We start from the raw sequence: 21,141 nt of genomic DNA, 5'->3' as shown, positions 1-21,141 counted from the left end.
GCCACCCGTGCTCCATGCCCGGGTCCCAACCCTGCTCTCAACTCCCCCCCACCCCGGGGGCCAGAGCTGTCCCGGTCCCCCCCAACCTGTCCCACGGGGACCCGGCGATGGGTGCGTGTCCCACGGGGGCAGCTCTCTGGGTCCCGGGGGGAGCAGGAGGGGGTGGCAGCGGGCACCACCCTTGCACACACCGGCCCGGCACACCCTCGTGCAAGCGGGGACACGAGGCTGGCAGCCCCGGGGGGGGGGGGGGGGGGCCACAAACCCCAGTTTGGGGTGTGCGGCCCCCACCCGTCCCGCAAAGGTGTCCCGTTTCCATGGAAATCGGCAAAAATTGGGGGTGGGAGAGGGTTTCGATACAGTCGGTTTATCGTACAGTAACGGCAGCGGGGCTGAGCCTCGCCTGTGGCCCCCACCCCGTCCCAGTGTCCCCACGTCCCCTCTGCCGCGTGGGACACGCTCTGCCCTCAGTGGGGGACACCACCACCCCCCCCCCATGGGGCAGGGAGGCTGCCCCCTACACCCCGCTCCCCCCAAGGTGTGGGGCAGAGCGTTAGGGGGGAGGGCGACGGAGGAGGTTTAACACACACACGCACCCCCCCCACACCGAGTCCCCGTGGGTGGTGGCCTGGCCTGGCACGGGGACACCGGCTCGGTGGGGGCCGGGGAGGGGTCATTCGGTCCCCGCAGGCAGCGGGATGGGGGTCACGGCGTCACCGTGCCGAGGGCACGTCCAGTGCTTCACTAAGGGGGCTCTCGGGGAGCGCTGTAGCACCACGGAGGAGGGGGGCACGGCTTGAACCCCCTCCCTATAGTCTGGGACATCCCGTCCCAGCTCTCTCCCCCCCCCCCCCCCCGCCACCCCAGGGAGCCACAGTATAAATAAGGGGGGGGGGGACCGTGGGGAGCAGGAGGTGGTGGCACCGCGGTGGCTCCGAGTCCTGAGAATGCCAGAGCGAGCCCTGGGTCACTGTCCCTGGCGTGGGGGGTGGCGGAGGGAGCCCCCCCCCTCCCTCTGGGACAATTTCCCCCCCCCCCCCTCCCCCCCATAGAGCTGTCGGGGTCCCGCGCTCAGCCCATGAAGCAGACGGGTCCCAGCTGGAAGCCGAATTTCTGGTTGGTGTCCCCAAAATCCACCACTGCCACGTCCGTCAGGGGCAGCCGCTCCACGCGGGACGAGGCCACCTCCAGCACCGTCCGCTCCTGGCCGTGGCGTCCCTGCAGGGGTGGCAGGAGGACGGTGGAGGACGGTGACACCGGGCCAAGCCGTGGGGGATGCGGGATGGGGACGGGACGGGGGACGGGGACGGGGGGGGGAGCGTTCCTCGAGGTTTGGGGGGGGGTTCCTTGCAGTTTGGGGGGGTTCCTCGCGGTTTGGGGACTCACCTGGCAGCCGTCGTGGAGGGCGCGGACGGGGGCGGCGGGGTGGTTGTGGCCGAGCTCCTCCTCGTTGGCCCCGCGGAGGCGCAGGGCGCGGGCGAAGGTGCCGGCGCGGGCGTCGTACCAGGCGGCGGCGTGTTGGCAATGGAGGGTGAAGTTTTGGCGAGCGCTGGCGCTCAGGAGCCGCAGGAAGGTGAGTTGGGTGACGGGCACGGCGTTCCCGTCCGCGTCCACGTAGGAAAACTGAGGGGATACACACACACACACACACACACACACACACAGAGACACCAGGACAGGGGGTGAGACACAGACACCCACCCGCCTGCACGGGGATGGGGGTGATGCCACTGATGCCACATGGGGGGGATTTCCGCTTTCACCCCCACCCCAAGGGCACCCGGAGCATCCGGAGTTCCCACCTTCTTGCCCCTTCGGAAGGTGCTGTACCACGTCCCCGGCTTCTCCCTGTTCCAGGCGGCCAGTCGGACCTGGGGGGTGACAGAGAGGGTGGCGGGGGGTGACAGAGACGGTGACGGGGGGTGAAAGAGGGAGTTGCAGGGGGGTGACAGAGAGGGTGGCAGGGAAAGATAGAGACGGTGGCAGGGGGTGACAGAGAGGGTGGCAGGGGGTGACAGAGCGGGTTGCAGGGGGGTGACAGAGACGGTGGCGGGGGGTGACAGAGACAGTGGGAGGAGGGGTGACAGAGACGGTGGCAGGAGGGGTGACAGAGAGGGTGGCAGGGGGTGACAGAGCGGGTTGCAGGGGGGTGACAGAGACGGTGGCGGGGGGTGACAGAGATGGTGGGAGGAGGGGTGACAGAGACGGTGGCAGGGTGGTTGACAGAGACGGTGGTGGTGGGGTGACAGAGACAGTGACAGAGGTGACAGAGACGGTGATGGGGGGGTGACAGAAACGATGACGGAGGTGAAGCCCTTCCAACCCCTGGCCCTACAAGAGCATGGGGAAAAACGAGCCCCAAACTACACCCACCCCCTCACCCCCCCCATGGTGCCCTCCCCAGTTTCCCCAGTACTGGGAGGGCCAGTGGGGGACATCTGGGGACACCCAGATCCTCCCTGTCCCCCCTGGAACTCACAGCCTCAAACTTTTTATCGGGGAACAGACAGGTCTCGCCGCCGGCTGTGAAGTTGCAGAAAACCCGAAAGGCGTCTCGGGAGCAGCCCTGGTTGGGATCAATCCAGTATTCGCCTGGGAAGGAGGGCAGGAAGGACAGACAGACGGATAGAGGGTCCAGGACGTGATGTAAAGTCCCCCCTCCTCTGTCCCCTCTCACCCCCCCCCCCAAAACCTCACCGTCCTGGAGGTGGGGGTGGCAGAGCTGCAGCTCCCTGCAGACCCGCGCGGGGCTCTCGGGGGTCCCCAGGGGCCGTCTGAGCTGCTCCACTTCGGTGCGCAGGGAGCTGAGCGAGGCGTACACCTCCTCCAGCCCCTCGTAATCCGGGGGGGGGCCCTGCACCCCCACTGCCCCTTCGGTTGCCCGTCGGTGCCTCCTGCTCCGGCTGGAGGGCAGCGGCTCGAGCAGCTCAGCTGGGGGGCCCTGGGATAGAGAGGGATGAAGGGGGGACAGCAGCAGATGTGGGGGGCAGGCGGCAGGGTGAGGGGGGGGTTTGGGGACACCCGGGAGGGGACAGACATGAACTGGTGTCTGTCCAGAGCATCCCTTACTCACCGGTGGTCCTGGGGGGCCGGGGGGGCCTGTGTCACCTCGGGGACCCAGAGCACCCTGTAAAAGAAGAGGACTCGGCACCGTGGCACAGACGGGCCCTGGGTTCTCCCCGGGGAGACACATAAGGAGCTTCCCCCCCCTGCCCCAGCATGTCCCCCCCCCTCCCCAGCACTCACCGGTGAGCCTTTGGAGCCCTTCTGGCCCAGGGGTCCCTGTGAGGAAGAGAAGAGGAGGGGGGCACTGGCTGGGCACGCAAGGATCCCATGGCAGTTGCCCTCAGAACCCTCTCCGGGGCTCGGGCTCCCCCCTGCGGCTCAGGGCCCCCCCTGCCCCTCTCACCCTCCTGGGGACGAAGCCCCCAGGTGTCTGCGGGAGGGTTAAGCGGAGGCAGGAGACCCCCATGAACCCACACAGATACTCACTGAGAGCCCGGGGGGGCCAGGGGGCCCGGTGGGGCCGGTGGGGCCAGCCAGACCCTGTGGGTAGAGAGACCATCAGCCCTGAGCTTGAGGGGGCTGCACCTTGTGTCCCTCCTGTACCTTGTCCCCCCCCCCGGCATTCACCCAGGCCCTCAGCTCAGGGGAGAGCCCCCCAATACTCACAGGGTCTCCTTTGGGTCCTGGGGGGCCCTGGATGCCCGGGAGCCCCTGGTCTCCTTTCTCGCCCATCTCTCCTGGGGGTCCAATGAGCCCGATGAGTCCAGCGTGGCCCTGGGGACGAAGTGGGGCGTCAGGCAGCCCCCTCCCCATGACGAGGGGGGGCTTGGGGACGAAACCGGGGTGAGGGACCCCAGCACTGACCATCACCTCGTCTCACCTTATCTCCCTTGTGGCCAGGGTCTCCCTTGAGGCCGGGCAAACCCATGGGACCCTGGAAAAGGCCAGGAGGGTGTCACGCACCCCGGAACGTGCCCAGCTGGGACCCCCCCGTTGCCCAGGGCTCGCTCACCCCGACTTACCAGGGGGCCGGGTGGCCCCGCTTGTCCCGGAGCCCCCAGCAAACCCTGTTCACCCTGGAAAAGACTCAGTGTGGGAGAGAAGCTCCTCCCAAAACCCTTCTCCGAGCTGCGACCCCCCAGGCTGCAGCCATCGTGCCTGAGGGGACATCCCCCAGGTGCAGCTGGCCAGTGTTTTGGGGACAGGGGCAGCCCCACACGTCCTCCCCACAGCCCCCCAACTCACGGCAGGGCCGGGGATCCCACGCAGCCCTTCGGAGCCTGGCCGGCCCGGTGGCCCCTGTGCCCCCACGGGGCCCGTCTTCCCGGGTGGCCCCTCAGTGCCGGGCTGTCCCTGGGGACAAGAGGACACACAGAGCTGAGGTTGGCACCCCTGGCACCTGGGGGGAGGGGGTTCGGTCCTGCCCCAGGGTGGTGGAGGCTCCTGGAGGAGAGTGGGTTTGGGGTGCACTGGGGCCACCGCTCACCTTGGCACCCTTCTCGCCCTGACGGCCCTCGCGCCCCATCGGTCCCACGGGTCCCTGGATGAGGGGACAGAGACAACCAGGAGCTGCACGGTGGCCCGGGCCAGCCCCACTCTCAGACCCACTTCACCCCATCTCATCCTCGCCCTTTCCCTACTCACCCTCCGGCCGGGGGGGCCCGGGGGACCCGGCTCCCCTGATGCTCCCGGTGGACCCTGAAACGAACCCAGTGGGAATTTGGGGTGAGGGGAGGGTCCCACAGCGGGGACTGGGGGGACGGGATGGGGAACAGCCCCAGGAAAGCAGCAGGGATCAGCCCCTCCAGCCCCCCAGCCCGGGGGGGTCCCACTGGGAATATGACCCCCCCGTTTTGTAGCGGGGATCCCCCCAGCTGCTCCACTCACCGGCAGACCGGGGTCCCCACTGTCACCCTTCTCTCCAGCAGCTCCATCCAGACCCTGTGACACAGGGGAGGGTGAGCACCCACCTATCTGAGCCCCCCCTCCAGCCCCCCTGGGACTGTCGGGACACATGACAAAGCAGGGAGAGAACTGGGGTGTCCTGGCACCTCCCAACCCTGTCACCACCCCAGGGTGACAGCAGCGGGTGACACTGGAGCACTGTGGGACACATGGGGGTGACTCCAGCCCCGGGGACCCCCAGAAGTGGGGCTGCTTCTGCTCTGCAGCCCCTCCAAAGGGTGAGCAGGGGGCTACTCACTGGCACACCGGGGTCTCCAGGGGGTCCGGGGTCACCAGGGAAGCCGATGGGACCCTGCAGAGAGAAGGGGACACGAGTGGGGGACTGGGAGGAAGCCCCAGACCCTCTGCGTGCTGGGAAAGGGGAGGCAGGGACAGGGATTAGTTCCTGTCCCTGGGGGGGACACGGGGCCTTGGGGCAGCACCCCCCCACCACCTCTCTGTGCCTCGTTTCTCCCCTTACCAGGTTGCCTTTGGCTCCATCCTCTCCTGGGGGGCCCTTCTTGCCAGGGGGTCCCGCTGCTCCCGACTGCCCCGCGTCCCCCTTCTCCCCCACATCTCCTTTCACACCCTGCGGAGGGACAGGGGGGTCACGTAAGAGCGGGGAAGGGGCAGTAAAACATTCACTGGGAGCTCTGCCTGTGCTTCCCATGGCCACCGAGAGCAGGATTTGGCCCCCACTCTCATTTTATTGCCCCTAGAAGACACCCCCGTGCCCCTCTGTGACACTCACAGGTGGTCCTGGCTCCCCCGGGGCTCCGGGATCTCCCGCTTCTCCCGGTTCCCCCTGGGAGAGAGAAAAGCAACAGGGCAGACGCTGCCGGGTGCTGGGTCCCCGACTTTGCCCCCCCCAAAACACGGGGCTTACCTTTTCTCCCACACCACCCGGCTGTCCTACGCCACCCGGCATCCCCTGGGGGCCCTAAAGGCAAGAATATGGGGGGGGGGGTACCCACATTGGGGGCAGCCCCTGCACCCAGCAGCCCCCTGCCGAGCCCCCCAGGGCTGTACTCACCTCGGCACCGCTGGGTCCCTGCGGCCCACGGGGTCCTGGGGCGCCGGGGGGACCCTGTGGGGAGCAAAGATGGGGGTCAGATGGCAAAGGGGGGGGGGTCAGGCTGCAAAGGTGGGGGTCAGGCTGCAAAGGGGGGCTGGGCCGTGCGGCTCTCAAGGGGAGAGGTGGGAAGGGAGAGATGGGGCAGAAGGAGGGGGAGCGGTGGGTGCGCAGAAGGGAACGGGTGTGGGGTTTCCTTACCATGGGGCCGACGTCCCCGTTCTCGCCTTTCTCACCTGGGGGGCCCGGCATGCCCTGAGGGAGGCACAGGATGGCATGGGGGGGGCTGGAAGCCCCACCTTGGGCAAAGCAGAGGGGGTCTAGAAGCCCCCTCGGGCAAAGAAGAAGGTGCTTTGGCCCAGGCAGGCTGTGCAGCGCCCAAAGCCACATGTCCCTTGTCCCCCCCTGTCCCTTGTCCCCCCCGTCCCATCAGACCCAAGCCCCCCCCTCTCCACTCTTTACCTGCAGGCCAGGGGGGCCACTGAGGCCAAGGTGCCCCCGCGATCCCTCGTCTCCTTTCTGCCCAAACATCCCCTGCTGCCCGCGGCGCCCCGGCTCCCCATCTGCTCCCTGCGAAGGCAAAGGTTGGGGTCAGCCCCTGCCTGCCCCACAGAGACCCCAATGTGTGGGGCGGGATGGCAGGGAAAAGAGCCAAGAGGGAAAGGGGGGGGTTCGGTCGAGGAAATAAATGGGATGGGGAAGGATGCTCGGCACCTACTCACCGCGGGGCCGGGATGCCCGATGGGTCCCTGGATTCCCGTCGGTCCCGGGGGACCCTGTGGGTCAGGAGCACCCACAAAGGGTTTAGGGCAGCTCCCAAACATCTCCCACCTCGCTCCTGGAGCCACTCTGCCCCTCGGAGGGGGGGGCGCAGAGCAGCCCCCTCAGCACTCATTTCTCCCATCTCCCTCTGCTCTCAGAGCCACTCTGCCACTCGAAGAAGCCCCCCCGAGGCAGAGTAGCCCCCTTGGCACTCACCGCTTCTCCCTTGTCCCCTTTGCTGCCCTTCTGTCCGGGGAGCCCCATCTCACCCTGTGGCAAAGGGAAGCTGGTGAGAGCCCGCAGCCGGTGGGAGACCGGCGAGGAGGGAGCGCTGGCGGCCAGGGAAAGCTGCCACGGCCGGGGAGCCACAGCCAAGGAATTCCCAGCACCGGGGAAACCTGCCACCACCTGGGAAGCGATGCCAAGGAAACCTGGCAGGACCAACAGCCCGGGGAATCCCCACTCCCAGGAAGCAATAGGGAAAATCTGCCCCATTCCAGAGGTCCCTCAGCCCTGGGATGTGCCCTCTGCGAGGGGACTTGTCCCCAACGTCCGTCCCCTGCGCCAGGAGCCATCGCTGGAGGTACCAACCTGTGTCCCCCTGACCTACCTTGTCCCCATCTTCTCCGGCGGGGCCGGGGGGGCCGCCTGGGCCTGGCAGCCCCACGGGGCCCTGGATCCCGTCATGCCCGGCCGGACCCATGGGACCTCGCTCACCCTGGGGGGAAGGAGGGGAAGGGCTGAGAGCAGGGCTGGCCGGGACCTACAGCTTGTCCCAGCGCTACCCCACATCTCCTGCCTCACCCCACACATCCTCTCGCACCTACCGGGGAGCCCTTCTCACCCACGGGACCGGGGGGGCCCTGTGCACCCCCCCGGCCTGGCAGTCCAATGCCTCCAGCAGCCCCCGTGGGGCCTCGCTCTCCGGGGGAACCCTGGGGAGAAGAGAGAGAGGTGGGGTGGAGGGAAGGCGGCCCCGGCAGTCTTCCTCCTCTCCGAAGAAACATTTCTCTTCATCAACATCAAGGATTTCAAGCAAAAATTGCTCCTCAAAGAGTACATATATGCCAAGGGACACCCCAAAACTCTAGAGAAGCCCTCAAATGTCATGATGCTTTGTACTCACTGTGGGTCCGGGGGGCCCAGGGGGACCTTCCCCACCCTTCAAGCCAGGTGGACCCTGGAGGAGCGGAGGGAAGATGGTTGGAAAGGACCTTACTTCCCCCTCCCAGGACCATACCAGGATGTGTCCGAGCACTGACCGTCTCTCCGGGTGCCCCCCGTGTGCCGGGAAAGCCGTGGATGCCCGGGGGGCCGCTCTTACCGGGGATGCCAGCGGGGCCAGGGTCACCCTGCGAGGAGGAGAGGAGTACCAGAGAGCTTTGCTCCATCCCCACCAAGCCGGGAAGAGTCCCCTCTGTGTCCTGCAGAGCTCAGAGGGGGACCCAGCCCCATTTGGCTCTGGCTTGTGGGTGTCCAGGTGAGCAGCCGGACCCCCGGCGCGGCTCCTACCTTGGCTCCTTCTCGGCCAGCAGCTCCAGGCAGGCCCTGTTCCCCTGGGGGGCCAGGGGGTCCTGGGTGCCCCCTCTCTCCTACGGGTCCCGTCTCGCCTGATTTACCCTGTGGGGAGAGAGCAGGGTGAGCTCTGGGGGTCCACCAGGCTCCCTTCAACACAAACACCTCCGTCCTCGGTACTTACCTGGGGTCCCACCACCCCTGTGGGGCCGGGGGGGCCAGTTTTGCCATGAAACCCCTGCAGAGGAGAGAGGGGTTAACAGCTGGGTGTTGCCAGGCTTCCCACCCCCTGAGGAAAGGGGGGAGGGAGGGAGGGAGGGGACCCACTGGCTCTCCACGCTGTCCCGGGTGTCCTGGCAAACCGTCCTTCCCGGCGGGACCCTGGGCAGGAGCAGAGGTAAGGGGATTGGGGGGAGGATATGGGCTGCGTAGCCGGGCTCCCCCCTCCGCCGCCTGCACCCCACAGAGCACAGAAGAAGGAGGAGGATGTGCCAGCCCAGCTCTGCCCCCCACATCGTGGGGGAGGACGACACACGGAAATCACCACTTACGGGGGGACCCTTCGTGCCTGGGAAACCGTTGGGTCCCTGCGGACCTTGGGGACCCTGTGGGAGGGAGAGAAAACCCACGGTCAGCAGCAGAGGGGCTTTCCCCACAGCCCCATAGCACCCAGACCCGCTCCCCACGCCCAGCACCCCATTTTCCCCATGCTTGGTCCCTTCCTGGGGCACCTTTAAAGGAGGACACCCCCCATTTACCTTCTCTCCCACGGCGCCGGGGGCCCCATCATGGCCAGGATCTCCCTGGGGAGACAGAAACAGGCTGAGTACGACAGGAAAGACCCCCACCCTCCCCACTGCCCCACATCAGACCCATGGCCAAGGGGCCCTGAGCACAGCAGGGAGATAGGGACGTGGGGGACATTGGGGACCCCGTGGCCAGGCTCCCACCTACCTTCGGGCCGGGTTTCCCCGTGGGACCGGGCAGACCTCGCTCCCCTGGGAGTCCCTGCACAGGCGGGAGGCAAAGAGTGGGGTGAGGAGGTGTGGGGCAGGGAGTGGGGCAGGGATCGGGGTGAGGAAAAAGGAGATGGGGCTGGAAGAGGGGGGACAGGGCAGGGAGCGGGGCAAGGAAAGGGAAGATGGGGCTGGAAGGGGGGGGGACAGGGCAGGGAGTGGGGCAAGAAAAGGGAAGATGGGGCTGGAAGGGGGGGGGACAGGGCAGGGAGTGGGGCAAGGAAAGGGGAGATGGGGCTGGAAGAGGGGGGACAGGGCAAGAAATGGGGCTGGGAGCGGGGTGGGGAGCTTGGGGACCAGGATGGGAATGGGGCAGGGAGCTGGGAGGGACATGGCTGTTCCCATGGGACACAGGAGGAAGTTTGGGATCTGGTTGCTGTGAGAAATTACTGGTTCCAGTCTAATTGCCATGGGATACCGGCAGGCTGTGGAGCGTGTTGCCATGCGATACAACAAACCCCAAGCTCTGTTGCCATGGGTTACAGCCAGCCCTAGGATGGTTGCCGTGGGATACAATCCACCCGGGAATGGTTGTGGTGGGATGTAGCTGGATGCCAGGACGGACACACTGGAATACAGCCGGCCCTGCAGTGGTCACCGGCTGTCACCGGGTGATTCCTGTCACCCCCAGCTCGGGGTTACTCACCGGGGGCCCTCGCTGTCCCGTCTGCCCAGCCTGGCCAGCCTTGCCCTGGGGGGAAAAGGGGGGTTGTGGGGAGAGGAGTGCATAGGGCAGGCCCCCCACTTACCCACGGTCCCCCCACTGCCCCCCCCCGAGGGGGCAGAGCGTGCCCAAGGGCGTTTGCAGGCACGTAGCATGGGAACAGAGAGGGCCATGGGGCTGGGCCCCTTCCCCAGCCCTGAGCTCAGCCCAGCCCCTCTATGGGTCGCAGAGGGGGTGACAGAGTGGGATGTGGGGGACAGGGAATGGCCCAGAGGGATGGCACAGGGTGACACAGCAGGCCAGGGCTGACTCACCCTCTTGCCTTTCTCTCCCGCCAGCCCCATGGGACCCTGGAAGCCAGTGGAGCCCTAAGGAGAGAGAGGACAAGTGATGATCCAGGGTTATGAGGCACTTGGGGTCCCCGGGGACACCCCAAAGGCTCCCCCGTGCTCACCTTGGGGCCCTGGCGCCCAGGATAGCCTGGGAGACCTGGCACTCCCAGCTTGCCCTGCAAGGGAGAGAGCAGAGCTGAGCCACGGGCTACGAGGGACACGGGGACATGGGGACACAGGGCTCCCCTCACCTTCTCGCCTGCGAGGCCGGGAGCACCCGGTTCCCCCATGGGACCCGTCTGCCCCTTCAGCCCCTCGGGGCCATCCTCGCCGCGGGGGCCCAGCAGGCCCTGGTCACCCTGGAACGGTAACGCAGAGGTGCGGGGAGCATGCTGCCAGGGGGGGGGCGAGACCTCTCCCTTGGGTTCCCAGCTGTCCCCACAGACAGAGCTGTGTCCCCCCTCCCCCAGTTCCATCCCCCCCCAACATCACCCCAAATCCTGCAGCCAGACGTCAAAAAGGGTCCTGGTAGCCAGCAAAATGACAATGAGCAATCAGTGTGCTCTTGTGGCCAGGAAGGCCAACGGAATCCCGGGCTGCGTAGGGAAAAGTGTGGCCAGTAGGTGAAGGGAGGTCATTCTCCCCCTCTGCTCTGCACTGGTGAGGCCACAACTGGAATATACTGCGTCCAGTTCTGGGCTCCCCAGTTCAAGAGAGACAGGGAACTACTGGAAAGAGTCCAGTGAAGGGCAACTAAGATGATTCAAGGATTGGAGCATCTCCCTGATGAGGAAAGGCTGAGAGAGCTGGGGCTCTTTAGCCTGGAGAAGAGAAGGCTGAGGGGAGACCTTATCAATGCTTATGAGAATCTGAAGGGTGGGTTGAAGGAGGATGGAGCCGGACTCTTTTCAGTGGTTGCCAGTGAGAGGACGAGGGGCAACGGGCACAAGTTGAAACACAGGAGGTTCCACTCGAATATGAGGAAAAACTTCCTCACGGTGAGGGTGGCAGAGCCCTGGAAGAGGCTGCCCAGGGAGGGTGTGGAGTCCCCTTCTCTGGAGATTTTCAAGACCCGCCTGGATGCCGTCCTGAGTAACATGCTCTGACATGCTCTGGGCAATCCTGCTTCAGCAGGGGAGTTGGACTAGATGATCTCTATGGTCCCTTCCAACTCTAAAAATTCAGTGAAATTCAGTGAAAAACCCCACGGGGCTTTGTGGCGTCTGCAGCCACCCCACACAGCCCTGAGGAAGAGCCCCCCACCCTGGTATCCCACTTACCCTGTCGCCCTTGGGGCCCATGTCCCCCTGAAAGCTGGGGACCCAACTTACCCTGTCACCCTTGGGGCCCATGTCCCCCTTAAAGCCAGGGAATCCATCTTCTCCCTGAAGAAAAGGCACGTTTTGGGGGGGGGGGCTGAGACTGCGTTTGCTCTGGTGCAAGCCCCAGATGGGGTCACGGTGTGGGGCTGAGTGTCCTGACTCCCAGGATAAGGACCCCCGTCCCCTGCTGTCCCTTCTCCCCACATCTCTTACCTTCTCCCCTTTGCTGCCCTTCAGGCCCCGCACGCCAAAAGCTCCCTGCAGAGACACAGAAGGGTTGGAGGGGAGACCCCAGCCTGGGGGACACCTCCCTAACCCCCCCCCACATCGTGCCTTGGCAGAGCCCCATGGAGGGGGAAGGCTGTGCTTACCTTCACCCCACGGGGTCCTGGATAACCGACGGGACCGGGGGCACCCACAGGGCCCTGGGGACAGAGAGAGAGTCAGCAAAAACGGGACACCCCCCCCTTGGAAAGAGCACCCTTTTCCCCCACCCAGGGAAGGGGCAGGGGGGTGTCAGCCTCTTACCTGGAGGCCCTTTTCTCCAGCTGGCCCTTCTCGGCCGGGGTGACCCTGTGGGGACACACAAGAGGTGAACCCTGAGCTGGGATGGTGACACTGTCCTGGAGTCCCCACTCTGCCGGGGACAGGAGTGACCCCACAGCTCCCCCCTGGTACTCACCGGGGGCCCGTCGGCCCCAGCAACACCTTGTATTCCCGGTTTTCCCGGGGGGCCCTGGGCGAGAGAAGGACGTGTGGGGACACAGAGGGACTGGGGTCACCCCTGTGGCTCCCCAGCACCCACTCAGAGCTGGGGCAGCTCCGGACCCCCCCATCCATGGTAGATCCTGACTCACCTTCTCCCCTGGCAGCCCAACGGGGCCCTGGGGGCCGGGCAGACCCTGCGAGAGAAGACATGGGGGGCTGAGGAGGGACTGAGGGAGCTCCCAAGCCCCCAGCCCCGTGGAGACACCCCCATCACCTCCATGTACCTGCGGACCGGGGTTCCCTTGCTGTCCCGGGGGCCCTGGCTCCCCAGGGATTCCCTGGGGGGAGGGCAAAGAAAGTCCATTAGTGCAGGAAAAGACCTTTTCAGACCCCAGGATGTGCCACCCCCACCCTCGCTGCCCACCCCGTGCACCCTCCTGCCCCACGCACCCCCTGAGAGCACGGAGAAGCTCTCTCCCCAGCCCTGCCTCCCCCTCCCTGGACCATCCCAGTCTCTAGATGGCTAATTCAGGCTGGGTGCTCCCCGGGGGGGGGCCCCCACTGACACCCACCACATTGCCTTTGGGCCCCGGCGCTCCGTCGATGCCGCTGACACCCTGCGGGGAAAGGAGGGAGGGTCAGGGCAATGTCGCACCCCAAGGTGACACCGCACCAAGGATGAAGCTGTGCCCAGGCCGAGGGGTAACAGAGAAAAAGCCTCTTGTCCCAAGCTGGGGACAGTCGGACAGACAGACAGACAGACAGGAGCGGTGTCTCATACCGGTGGTCCGGGGGGGCCGGGAGAGCCCCGTGAGCCGATGAGGCCTCGCGTACCCTAAGGCCAAGGACAGAGGGGGCTCAGATGGCAGCACTGACCCCAGCACCCCATATTCCCCGGGGTCGGGGAGTCCAGTGCCCAAATCTCTCCTCCAAAAAGCCACAGGGAGAAAGCCGGTGGCCAAACTTGTCCCCCAACAACTCCCGGGGCTGAGGGAGAAGCCGGGCCAGGCTCCCGGTGCCGGCAGCAGGTACTTACGGGTTCCCCGGGTTGTCCCCGAGGTCCCGGGAGACCGTCGGAGCCCTGGAGAGGACAGAGCGGAGCTGAGCACGTCCCTCCAACACCAGCGGGGCCCGATCCTTCCCCATCCCTCCCCACGCTCCTCACCTTGGCCCCTTTCTCCCCGGGGGGGCCCGCTGGTCCTGGCTTCCCCACGTCACCCTGCAGAGGAGAGAGGGTGAGGAGGCATGGGGACAGCTGTGGCAGGAGGGGACACGGCACGGTCACACTTACCCTGTGGCCCTTCTCGCCCGGTAGCCCTGGCAGCCCGTCGAAGCCCCTCTCACCCTGTGGGGTAGGACAAGTGTCAGGACCTGGGGGTCCTGGCCCCTCACCCCACTGCCAGCTCCCCCAGCAGCACCGATACCCCCGCCCCATGCACGACACCTTGGGTCCGGTTTCCCCCGGGAGACCCCTGGCACCGTCCGCTCCAGCACGACCCTGCAAGACAAGTCGAGGGGGTGGGAAGGGGCCCGAGGCTCGGAGCCCCTCGGGATGGGGATGGAATGTCACCCTGGCATGTGACAGAGGACAAGGACGTTTGGGGGAGGCAAAACCCGGCCCCCCCGGCGCTTACCCGCCTGCCCAACTTCCCTGGTGGCCCTGGAGGTCCCTGCATTCCCCGGGGACCCTGATGGAGAAGAGGGGGAGGCGTCATGGCCTGCAGCCTGTCAGGGCCATAAACCCGCACAAGCCAGCCCGGCCAGACTCACGCGTGGCCCCATGTCCCCCGCGTCTCCTTTCAGGCCTGGGTGTCCAGGAAGACCCTACAAAAACAAAAGAGCATGGAGACCCCCCCCCAAGAGGGTTTGCTCGATGTGGAGCTGTGCCCAACAAGGTGTATTTTAGTGGGGTGGGCACCCCACGGCAGCCCCCACGGCAGTCATACTCACCAGTGGTCCTGGGCGGCCGGTGAGCCCCATGGGACCTGGGGGACCCTTCATGGCGAGCTGGGGAGAGAAGGGGGGAGTGGGGTGAGGAGGCGTGGGGTGAGGGGGTGCAGGGAGGTGCGCAGGGGGGGCTTCTGGCGGGGGTCCTTACCTTTGCCTGCTGCAGGATGGCTTGGGCTTGGGCTTCTTGGAAAGAGACAGTGGGGCCCTTGAGGGAGTCTCCACCGAACTGGAACTGGGGGAAGGAGGAGGGTGAGGGATGGGGGGAGCCACTAGCCCCCAGCCCTGGGGACAGCCAGCTCGGTGTCACCTAGAGAGCTCCGTGGGGAGCAGGTAGGAGGGTCCTCGAGGGTCTCTGAGGGTCCCATCCTGCCCCAGCACTTACTGGCAACATGATCATGGTCCCCGCCGGGCCGCGGATCCCGTCAGCTCCCGGCAGCCCCGGCCGTCCCGCGGGACCCTGGCGGAGGGGAAAAGGTTGGGGGGGGGGGATAAGCCGTCACCAGCAGAGCCAGGCTGTCAAGTCAGGACTTGCAGCTCCATCGCCCCGCACACACGCCGACATGCACCGGCAGGACCTGCCGGGATGCCTGCGGCCCCAAACCCTGCCGTGGGGCAGCTCTGGCCCCGTCACAGCCCTCCCCCAGTCTGCTCTGTACCTGATCTCCAGGGTCCCCGGGCAGCCCTGGGAGCCCCGGTGGTCCCAGGGGACCTGTTTCCCCCTGCAGAGAAGAGAGAGGCACGTTAACGCTTTGTCATCTCCAACCCCTTCCCCACAGCAGCCCCTCGCTCCTCACCGCAGGGCCTGGGGGTCCCGGCGGCCCCTCGAATCGCCGGCCCTAAAGAAAAAGAGCGAGCCCCGTCCTGTGAACTGTCTCAGATGGGTGGCCCTGGGGGTGCTACATGTCCCCAGGGGGGCCGTGCCCCACTCACCGGCTCCACGACGGCTGGCTCGCCCTTCTCCCCCTTCAAGCTGGGCTCCTGAAAAACACCAGGATGAGAAGAAATAGCCGAGAGCTGGGCTGGGGTGAAGGGCTCCAAATGACCTACGTGGCCCATGGACCCCATACAGTGGCCCCAGCTCGGCCAGCCATAGCTGGGGGGGGGTCCCAGTCCTCGTCCCCAGCGTTACCTGGGGAGCCTGGATCACTATCTCCTCCCGCTCAGCGGGGCCGAACCGCTCCTGGCTCGCAGGGTCCTCGTCGTAGTAGTCCTCGTAGCCCGGCACCTCTGTGCTGTCAGCTCCATCCTCCTCAAGCTCAAGCACAAGCTCCTCGCCGGTGTCCTAAGGGAGGGGGAAATGTTAGGGGGTGAAGTGGGGGACCCCACCTTTGCCTGCCCCCCCCCAGCCCTGCTGCTACCTGGAAGGGGCCGGTGCCATTCAGGGTGACGCTGACGGTGGTGGCAAGGCTGGAGGGGACGGGTGTCGGGGAGGTCTCCTCGGCAGCCGGCGTGGGCGAGCTGGCCTTGGGCGATGCGGAAAGGGCGCAGGGTGAGGAAGGGAACGCTGCGGCAGAGGGAGGTGCTGGCCCGTGTCCCCCGTGGGGTCGGGCAGGGCCAGGGGATGCCCTGCTTTTGGGGGGGGCCACCGTCTTGGGACATCCCCTCCCCATTAAAGCCCCAGTCTGGCTTTGGGACACCAGTTCCCATTCTGGGACGAGGCAGTGGGACTCCTGCTCCACAGGGACCGCCGCTGGCAGCGACGCTGGGGCAGAGGGGAAGGCGAGCCGGGGCTTGGCAGCTGCTGCTCCCAGTTGTGGGGGCGGCCGTTTCCCCCCCCACGCCGGAGCCGTACGGCCCCTGGCTCCAAGCAGCAACTGGAGCAGGGCCACCCCTTGCCGGGTCTCTCCGGCCTGGCTGGGCCAAGGCTGACTCATCGGCAGGAGGGGCCACTGTCCCCGGGCCGCCCTTGGCCAGCGCTGCCGTTCCCAGCTGCAGCCGTGACCCATTTCCAGAGCCAAAGGGGCCGAAGGCGGAGGCTGGGGGGGGGCCACCTCCTGCCCTGCCCCGGTGTCCCCACCCAGGGGATCCCCACCAGCTCCTGGGACACGCTCTGCAAGGCCAGGAGCTGTGGGGACGGCTCAGCCCCAGGTGCCAGCGGGACTGGCATCCTCGTGGGGATGCGCCGGTCGCCTGGGCTACCCCAAATCCTGGGGAGGAGCCATTCTGGCCACAGCCCTGCAGTCACATCCAACAGACCCAAAGGTTTGGCTCCACGGTGGCCAGAGTGCCCGGAGCTGGCCCACTTTGCCCCAGACCGTGCAAAGATGAGACTGGGAGTCACTTTGGATGCAGGAGCCATGCGTGGCACGGCACGAGCTCCATGCACAAGCCCCACTACGCATCTGGGGGGCCACCTCAGGCCATGCACACCCGGAACCGCTCTGTTTTTAAGCCAGACTTGGGTGCCAGGCTGTCCCGTGTCAGCGTGAGGAGCCGAGCCATGGCTCGGCACCGCAGAGCGGGCACCCCACAGCCAAGGGCAAGCAGCAGGTTAGTGGAACTGGGTTAACTGGGGCGGGTTAAGCAGCTGCAGAGGTGGGTTAGTCATGCTCTCTACCTGGCTGGCCACGACGGAGGGCACAGAGGGCTCCTGCTGCTCCACCAGCTCCTTGTTCCTCCTCTTCTTGCCCTTGCCCTTGCGTTTGCCTTTCCCTTTTCCCTTCTTCCCCTTCCTACGTGGGGCGGCTGTGGGTTCTGGGCTGTTCTGAAGGGTGCAGACACCATCGGGGAGAGAAATGTGGATGTCAGGGGCTCTGGCAGCTCCCCCTCCACAGTGACACCAAGCCTGGTGGCACCCCTGCGGGCTGCCCAGCAGGGTGGGGGCTCCCAAGGGTGCCCCCCAGCCTTTTCTCTCCCCAGTTTGGGTGCTTACCTCCTCCGGGAAGGGGGACAGGAGGGGGTAGAGCAGGGGTTGGTCGCAGTCTGGCATGTAGAGCTGGCAGTAGGAGCGGGCGGCCTCGGGGTCAGCCACAATCAGCAGCTGCTGGACATCGCCCTGTGGCAAAGGAGAAGGGGGGAGCACAAGGGAGAGGGTTTTCTGCCCCCCCCATATCCACACCCCAGGCCAATCGAGTGCCCACACACACCCAGGGCGTGCGTGCAAGAGCCGGTGCTCGTGGCCAGCCCTGACCCTGAGGCCACTGGCGGGTCCATGGGTGGCTCGGGGCAGCCAGCACGGACACCCCCCCAGCTGGGTGGAGGGTGCAGGGGGGGCAAGGGGACAAAGAGACCCTTGTCTGCCTGCTGGGGACAAAATGGGCGAGGAGGGGGGGCACGCCTTGCTGCCTCAATGCCGCCTCTTTGCCCATGGCCTCTGACATTTAGAGCGGGCAGGAATGCAGGGAGGGGAACCAGGTCACCCCACGGGGACGGGGACACCCCACGGGGATGGGGAGCAGCCCCCCAGTGCCTCCACTGACCAAGGCAACTGGGACCCCCCTTCCCCAGACCCTTCACGACCAGGTGCTGTGGGACAATGTGGGGGGCTTTGGCACAAGGATTTGGGGAGGGACCCACCTCAAACACCTCCTCGTCTAGGAGGCGGGCCCCGAAAATCGTCACCCCCTGGGTGCTAACAAGGGGCTGGGGTCCCCGCTCCAGCGGCAGCGTGGCAAGGAGGTGACAATCCACCAGCAAGGAGACATTGGTGCCCTCCACGGCCAATGCCACACGGTGCCACCTGCGGAAGATGGGACTCGGTTGCAGCCAGAGGGACCGGAGAGACACCCCCCCCCTCTGTGTGTGCGCCCCCCGGGCACTCACTTGCCATCGGCCAGGTTGACCCTGCGGAAGACGGGGTACCGCTCGGGGGGCGGCCGCCCCTCCTCATCCTCGTAGAGGAAGACGGGCGAGAGTCCAATCTCCACCCCCAGCTGCTGGACGCCTCGCTCGTCGTAGATGGAGAGGAGGAAGGCTTGTCCCCCGCGCCGGGCACGCACCGTGGCCAGGATGGAGAAATCCTCGGGGAAGGAGCCATCTGCAGCAGGGAGGAAAAGGGGGCAGCCATCAGGTTAAGCCCCCCCCCCCGATGCACCCCGAGAGGTGGCTCTGCACCCCAAAGGGATGCTAGTCCTCGGGTTTGCACCCCGCGACGAGTTTGGTGGCCCCGGGGCCGTACCAGGGAAGAGCTGGTGGGTGGGTGCGCTGAGCTGGGTGCGATTGTCCACGCGGAAAGCGAAATCGGGGTCTTGGGTGCCCGGGCGCTGGGGGCAGATCCCGGCAGTGATGGAGACGCCGTCCCGGCCATCCTGCATGCCCAGCGTCTGCAGCACGTCCACGGGAACCGCTGCGGGACCCAGAGGGGACACTTCAGGGGGTGGGGACCCACCAGAGAGACACACACCCCCCCCCGGCTGCTTTCCATGTTTCCAGCCATATCCCCATCCCCCTGCCTGCCTCTTGCCAAGCCGGGCCGGCCCGGTGCCAGGCAGCTGTGTGGGCCCAAGGTCCGGTCCCGCGGCCGCCAGATTCCTTCACCGCATTCCTCCGCCCCCGGCCCCGCTCTGCACCCCACGGTGGGGGGTGGGAGGGCTCCGGCACCCATGGGAGACCCCCCCCGGCACCCCTAAGCTCAGCCTGGCTGCACCCAACTCAGGGTGTGGGGAGAGGATTAGGGGTGCTGCCCTCTTTCCGTAGGGAGCCGGATCCCAATTATTGGCTGTGCCCTGGCGTGTGGAGGGTTAATCCAGCACAACCAGGTGTGCGGGGGGGGGGGGGCCGTGGGCTGGGGGCGATGGCTGCAGCCACATCAGAGAGCAGCAGGGCCCCCCACCCCGAGCAGCACCCACCCTCCCTGCCGGAGAGGTCTGTCTGGACAAGCCAAGAGGAGGGATTCAAGGAAGAGGGGTGGGGGTGGGGGTGGTAACTCCTCTTGGGGCTCCCCAAGGTACCCCCGGCGCCCCCCCCAGCCCGGCTGGGTCACCCCAAGTATGAGCGGGGGCACGGCAGGACAGGGCCGGGCTGGGAACGAGCCGTCTCTCAGGCCCTTCTGACCCCGGCACATGGGGCCGGTTTCCTGCCGGTGCTCCCGGGGGAGAGCCATCACCCGGCCGGGCTTCGGGGGGAACCCCCCCCGGGCTGGGAACCCCCCCAGTACAGGGCTGGTGGGTGGCCTCGGGGTTGGCTGTACTGGCCAAGGCCCCTCCAGATGCCAGACTCGGGCATGGGGGGCTCGGGGAGCTGGGGGGGGATGACACAGGGGTGCCGGAGGCTCAGCACCGCTCTTGGTAAAGCAAAGGGGTAGGGTGCGGTGAAACTGGGGGGAGCGGGGTGAGGGGCGCCCCCCCCCCCAGCCTCCGGGAGCCCTCACCAGTGCTAATCCCCCTTATTCACGCTTCAGGTGCTCCCCCAGACCCCCACACACCTCCGCTGCCTGCCCCCCCCTGGCCAGCCAGGGGACCCAGGCATCCAGCTCCCCATCGTGCCTGCAATCCCACCCCGGGGGGAGCCCCCCTGCCAAGGGAGGAGGAGGGGGGAGCACCCCTGCCCAGGGGGTGCACCCTGTCCCAGGGGGAGCCCCCCTGCCAAGGGGACCCGGGGGGAGCACCCCTGTCCCGGGGGGAGCACCCCTGCCAGGGGAGCCGGGGGGAGCACCCCTGTCCCAGGGGGAGAACCCCTTCCCCGGGGGGGAGCACTCCTACCAAGGGAGGAGGAGGGGGGAGCACCCCTGCCCCGGGGGGTTCACCCTGCCCTTGGGGAGCACCTTGTCCCACAGGGAGCACCCCCTCTCCAGAGGGAGCCCCCCCCCACGAAGGGATACGGGGGGAGCACCCCCAAGGGACCCACGGGAAACACCCACACCCCGGAGCGGGGGGGGTCCCTGTCACCGGCTGCACCACCCCATGGCCGGAGCCACGGGGACCCCCAGAGCCCCATCCCGGCGGGTTCCCCCCCAAGGGGTGCCCCGACTCCCCCCCCCCGGGACAGCGGTGTGTCCCCCCCCCCCCCCCCGGGTCCTGTCCGTGGTGCTGAAGGCGGCGGGGCCCCCCCGGGGGACCCCACGCGTGACAGCACCGGGGATCCCGCGGCGACTCCCGCGTCCCTCCCGGTCCCCACGGCGAGTCCACGGGGCTCAGCATCCGTCGATGCTCCCCCCCCCACCTCCCCGTCGACCCGGGGGTGGAGGGCAAGCGGGGACACGCGTGGCCGTGGGGTGTCTTCCCCTCTCTACCCCCCCCCCCCGGTGCCCGTTACCTGCCCTGGCCGGGGGCAGCCCCTGCAGCACGGCGAGGAGGGCGGCGAGGAGCGCGGCGGGGACCGGGCGACCCTCCATGCCCGGTCCGGCGGGTGCCCGGTGTCCGGTAGCCCGGAGCCCGGAGCTCGTAGCCCGCCCTGCCCGCTCCAGGCTCGTCGGGGCTGCGGGAGGGGACGGGAGGGGAGGGGACGGGAGGACCGGCCCCCGGTAGCCCCCGCCTCCCGCCCGGCCCGGCCCACGGGCGGGTCCCGGGACCGACACCGGGGGTGGGGGGGTTACCACCGCCCCCAAACGGTGCCGGGGACCGACGGGAGTCTCCAGGCCCGCAGAGAGGTTTAGGGGTGCAGAGCCCCCCAACCTCCTCCCAGCCCCACAGCGAGGTTTAGGGGTGCACAGCCCTTGCCCCACTCCCGGCCCCACAGCAAAGACGGTGGATTTTGGGGTGCACAGCCACCCAACCTGCTCCCAGCCCCACAGCAACGACGGTGGGTTTTGGGGTGCAGAGCCCCCCACCCTGCTCACAGTCCCAGTAACGTTTAGGGGTGCAGAGACCCCCAACTCACCCCCAGACCCACAGCAAGTTTTGGGGTGCGGAGTCCCTCAACCTGCTCCCAGCCCCACAGCAAGGATGGCGGGTTTTGGGGTGCAGAGCCTCCC

At 67.3% G+C, this 21,141-nt stretch overlaps 1 protein-coding gene across 1 annotated transcript; it reads right to left on the bottom strand.

The window, feature by feature from the left end:
- Positions 1-346: 346 nt before the first annotated feature.
- On the bottom strand, positions 347-20,562 carry COL5A3 (collagen type V alpha 3 chain). The gene is made up of 67 exons (XM_074165124.1): positions 20,484-20,562; positions 18,409-18,576; positions 18,054-18,267; positions 17,808-17,970; positions 17,164-17,286; positions 16,849-16,995; positions 15,650-15,754; positions 15,421-15,573; positions 15,222-15,269; positions 15,086-15,127; positions 14,948-15,010; positions 14,674-14,748; positions 14,440-14,523; positions 14,292-14,348; positions 14,112-14,165; positions 13,976-14,029; positions 13,786-13,839; positions 13,633-13,686; positions 13,507-13,560; positions 13,378-13,422; positions 13,123-13,176; positions 12,914-12,958; positions 12,626-12,679; positions 12,491-12,535; positions 12,316-12,369; positions 12,162-12,206; positions 12,005-12,058; positions 11,847-11,891; positions 11,643-11,696; positions 10,563-10,670; positions 10,434-10,487; positions 10,294-10,347; positions 9,962-10,006; positions 9,254-9,307; positions 9,058-9,102; positions 8,851-8,904; positions 8,627-8,680; positions 8,484-8,537; positions 8,297-8,404; positions 8,047-8,136; positions 7,911-7,964; positions 7,612-7,719; positions 7,395-7,502; positions 7,001-7,054; positions 6,745-6,798; positions 6,485-6,592; positions 6,224-6,277; positions 5,984-6,037; positions 5,837-5,890; positions 5,702-5,755; positions 5,432-5,539; positions 5,210-5,263; positions 4,894-4,947; positions 4,651-4,704; positions 4,493-4,546; positions 4,252-4,359; positions 4,029-4,082; positions 3,887-3,940; positions 3,673-3,780; positions 3,493-3,546; positions 3,247-3,282; positions 3,074-3,127; positions 2,698-2,941; positions 2,480-2,592; positions 1,803-1,871; positions 1,387-1,623; positions 347-1,218 (listed from the first exon to the last, which is right to left on the bottom strand). The coding sequence occupies exons 1-67, from the start codon at positions 20,560-20,562 to the stop codon at positions 1,072-1,074; spliced, it is 5,310 nt and encodes a 1,769-aa protein (XP_074021225.1). The 3' UTR covers positions 347-1,071.
- Positions 20,563-21,141: the final 579 nt, after the last annotated feature.

The sequence above is a fragment of the Numenius arquata genome, chromosome 33 (genome assembly GCF_964106895.1).
Source record: "Numenius arquata chromosome 33, bNumArq3.hap1.1, whole genome shotgun sequence".
Classification (NCBI taxonomy): Eukaryota; Metazoa; Chordata; class Aves; order Charadriiformes; family Scolopacidae; genus Numenius; species Numenius arquata.
Note: the sequence above shows the minus strand (reverse complement) of the source record. Positions and strands in the feature narration are given on the sequence as shown.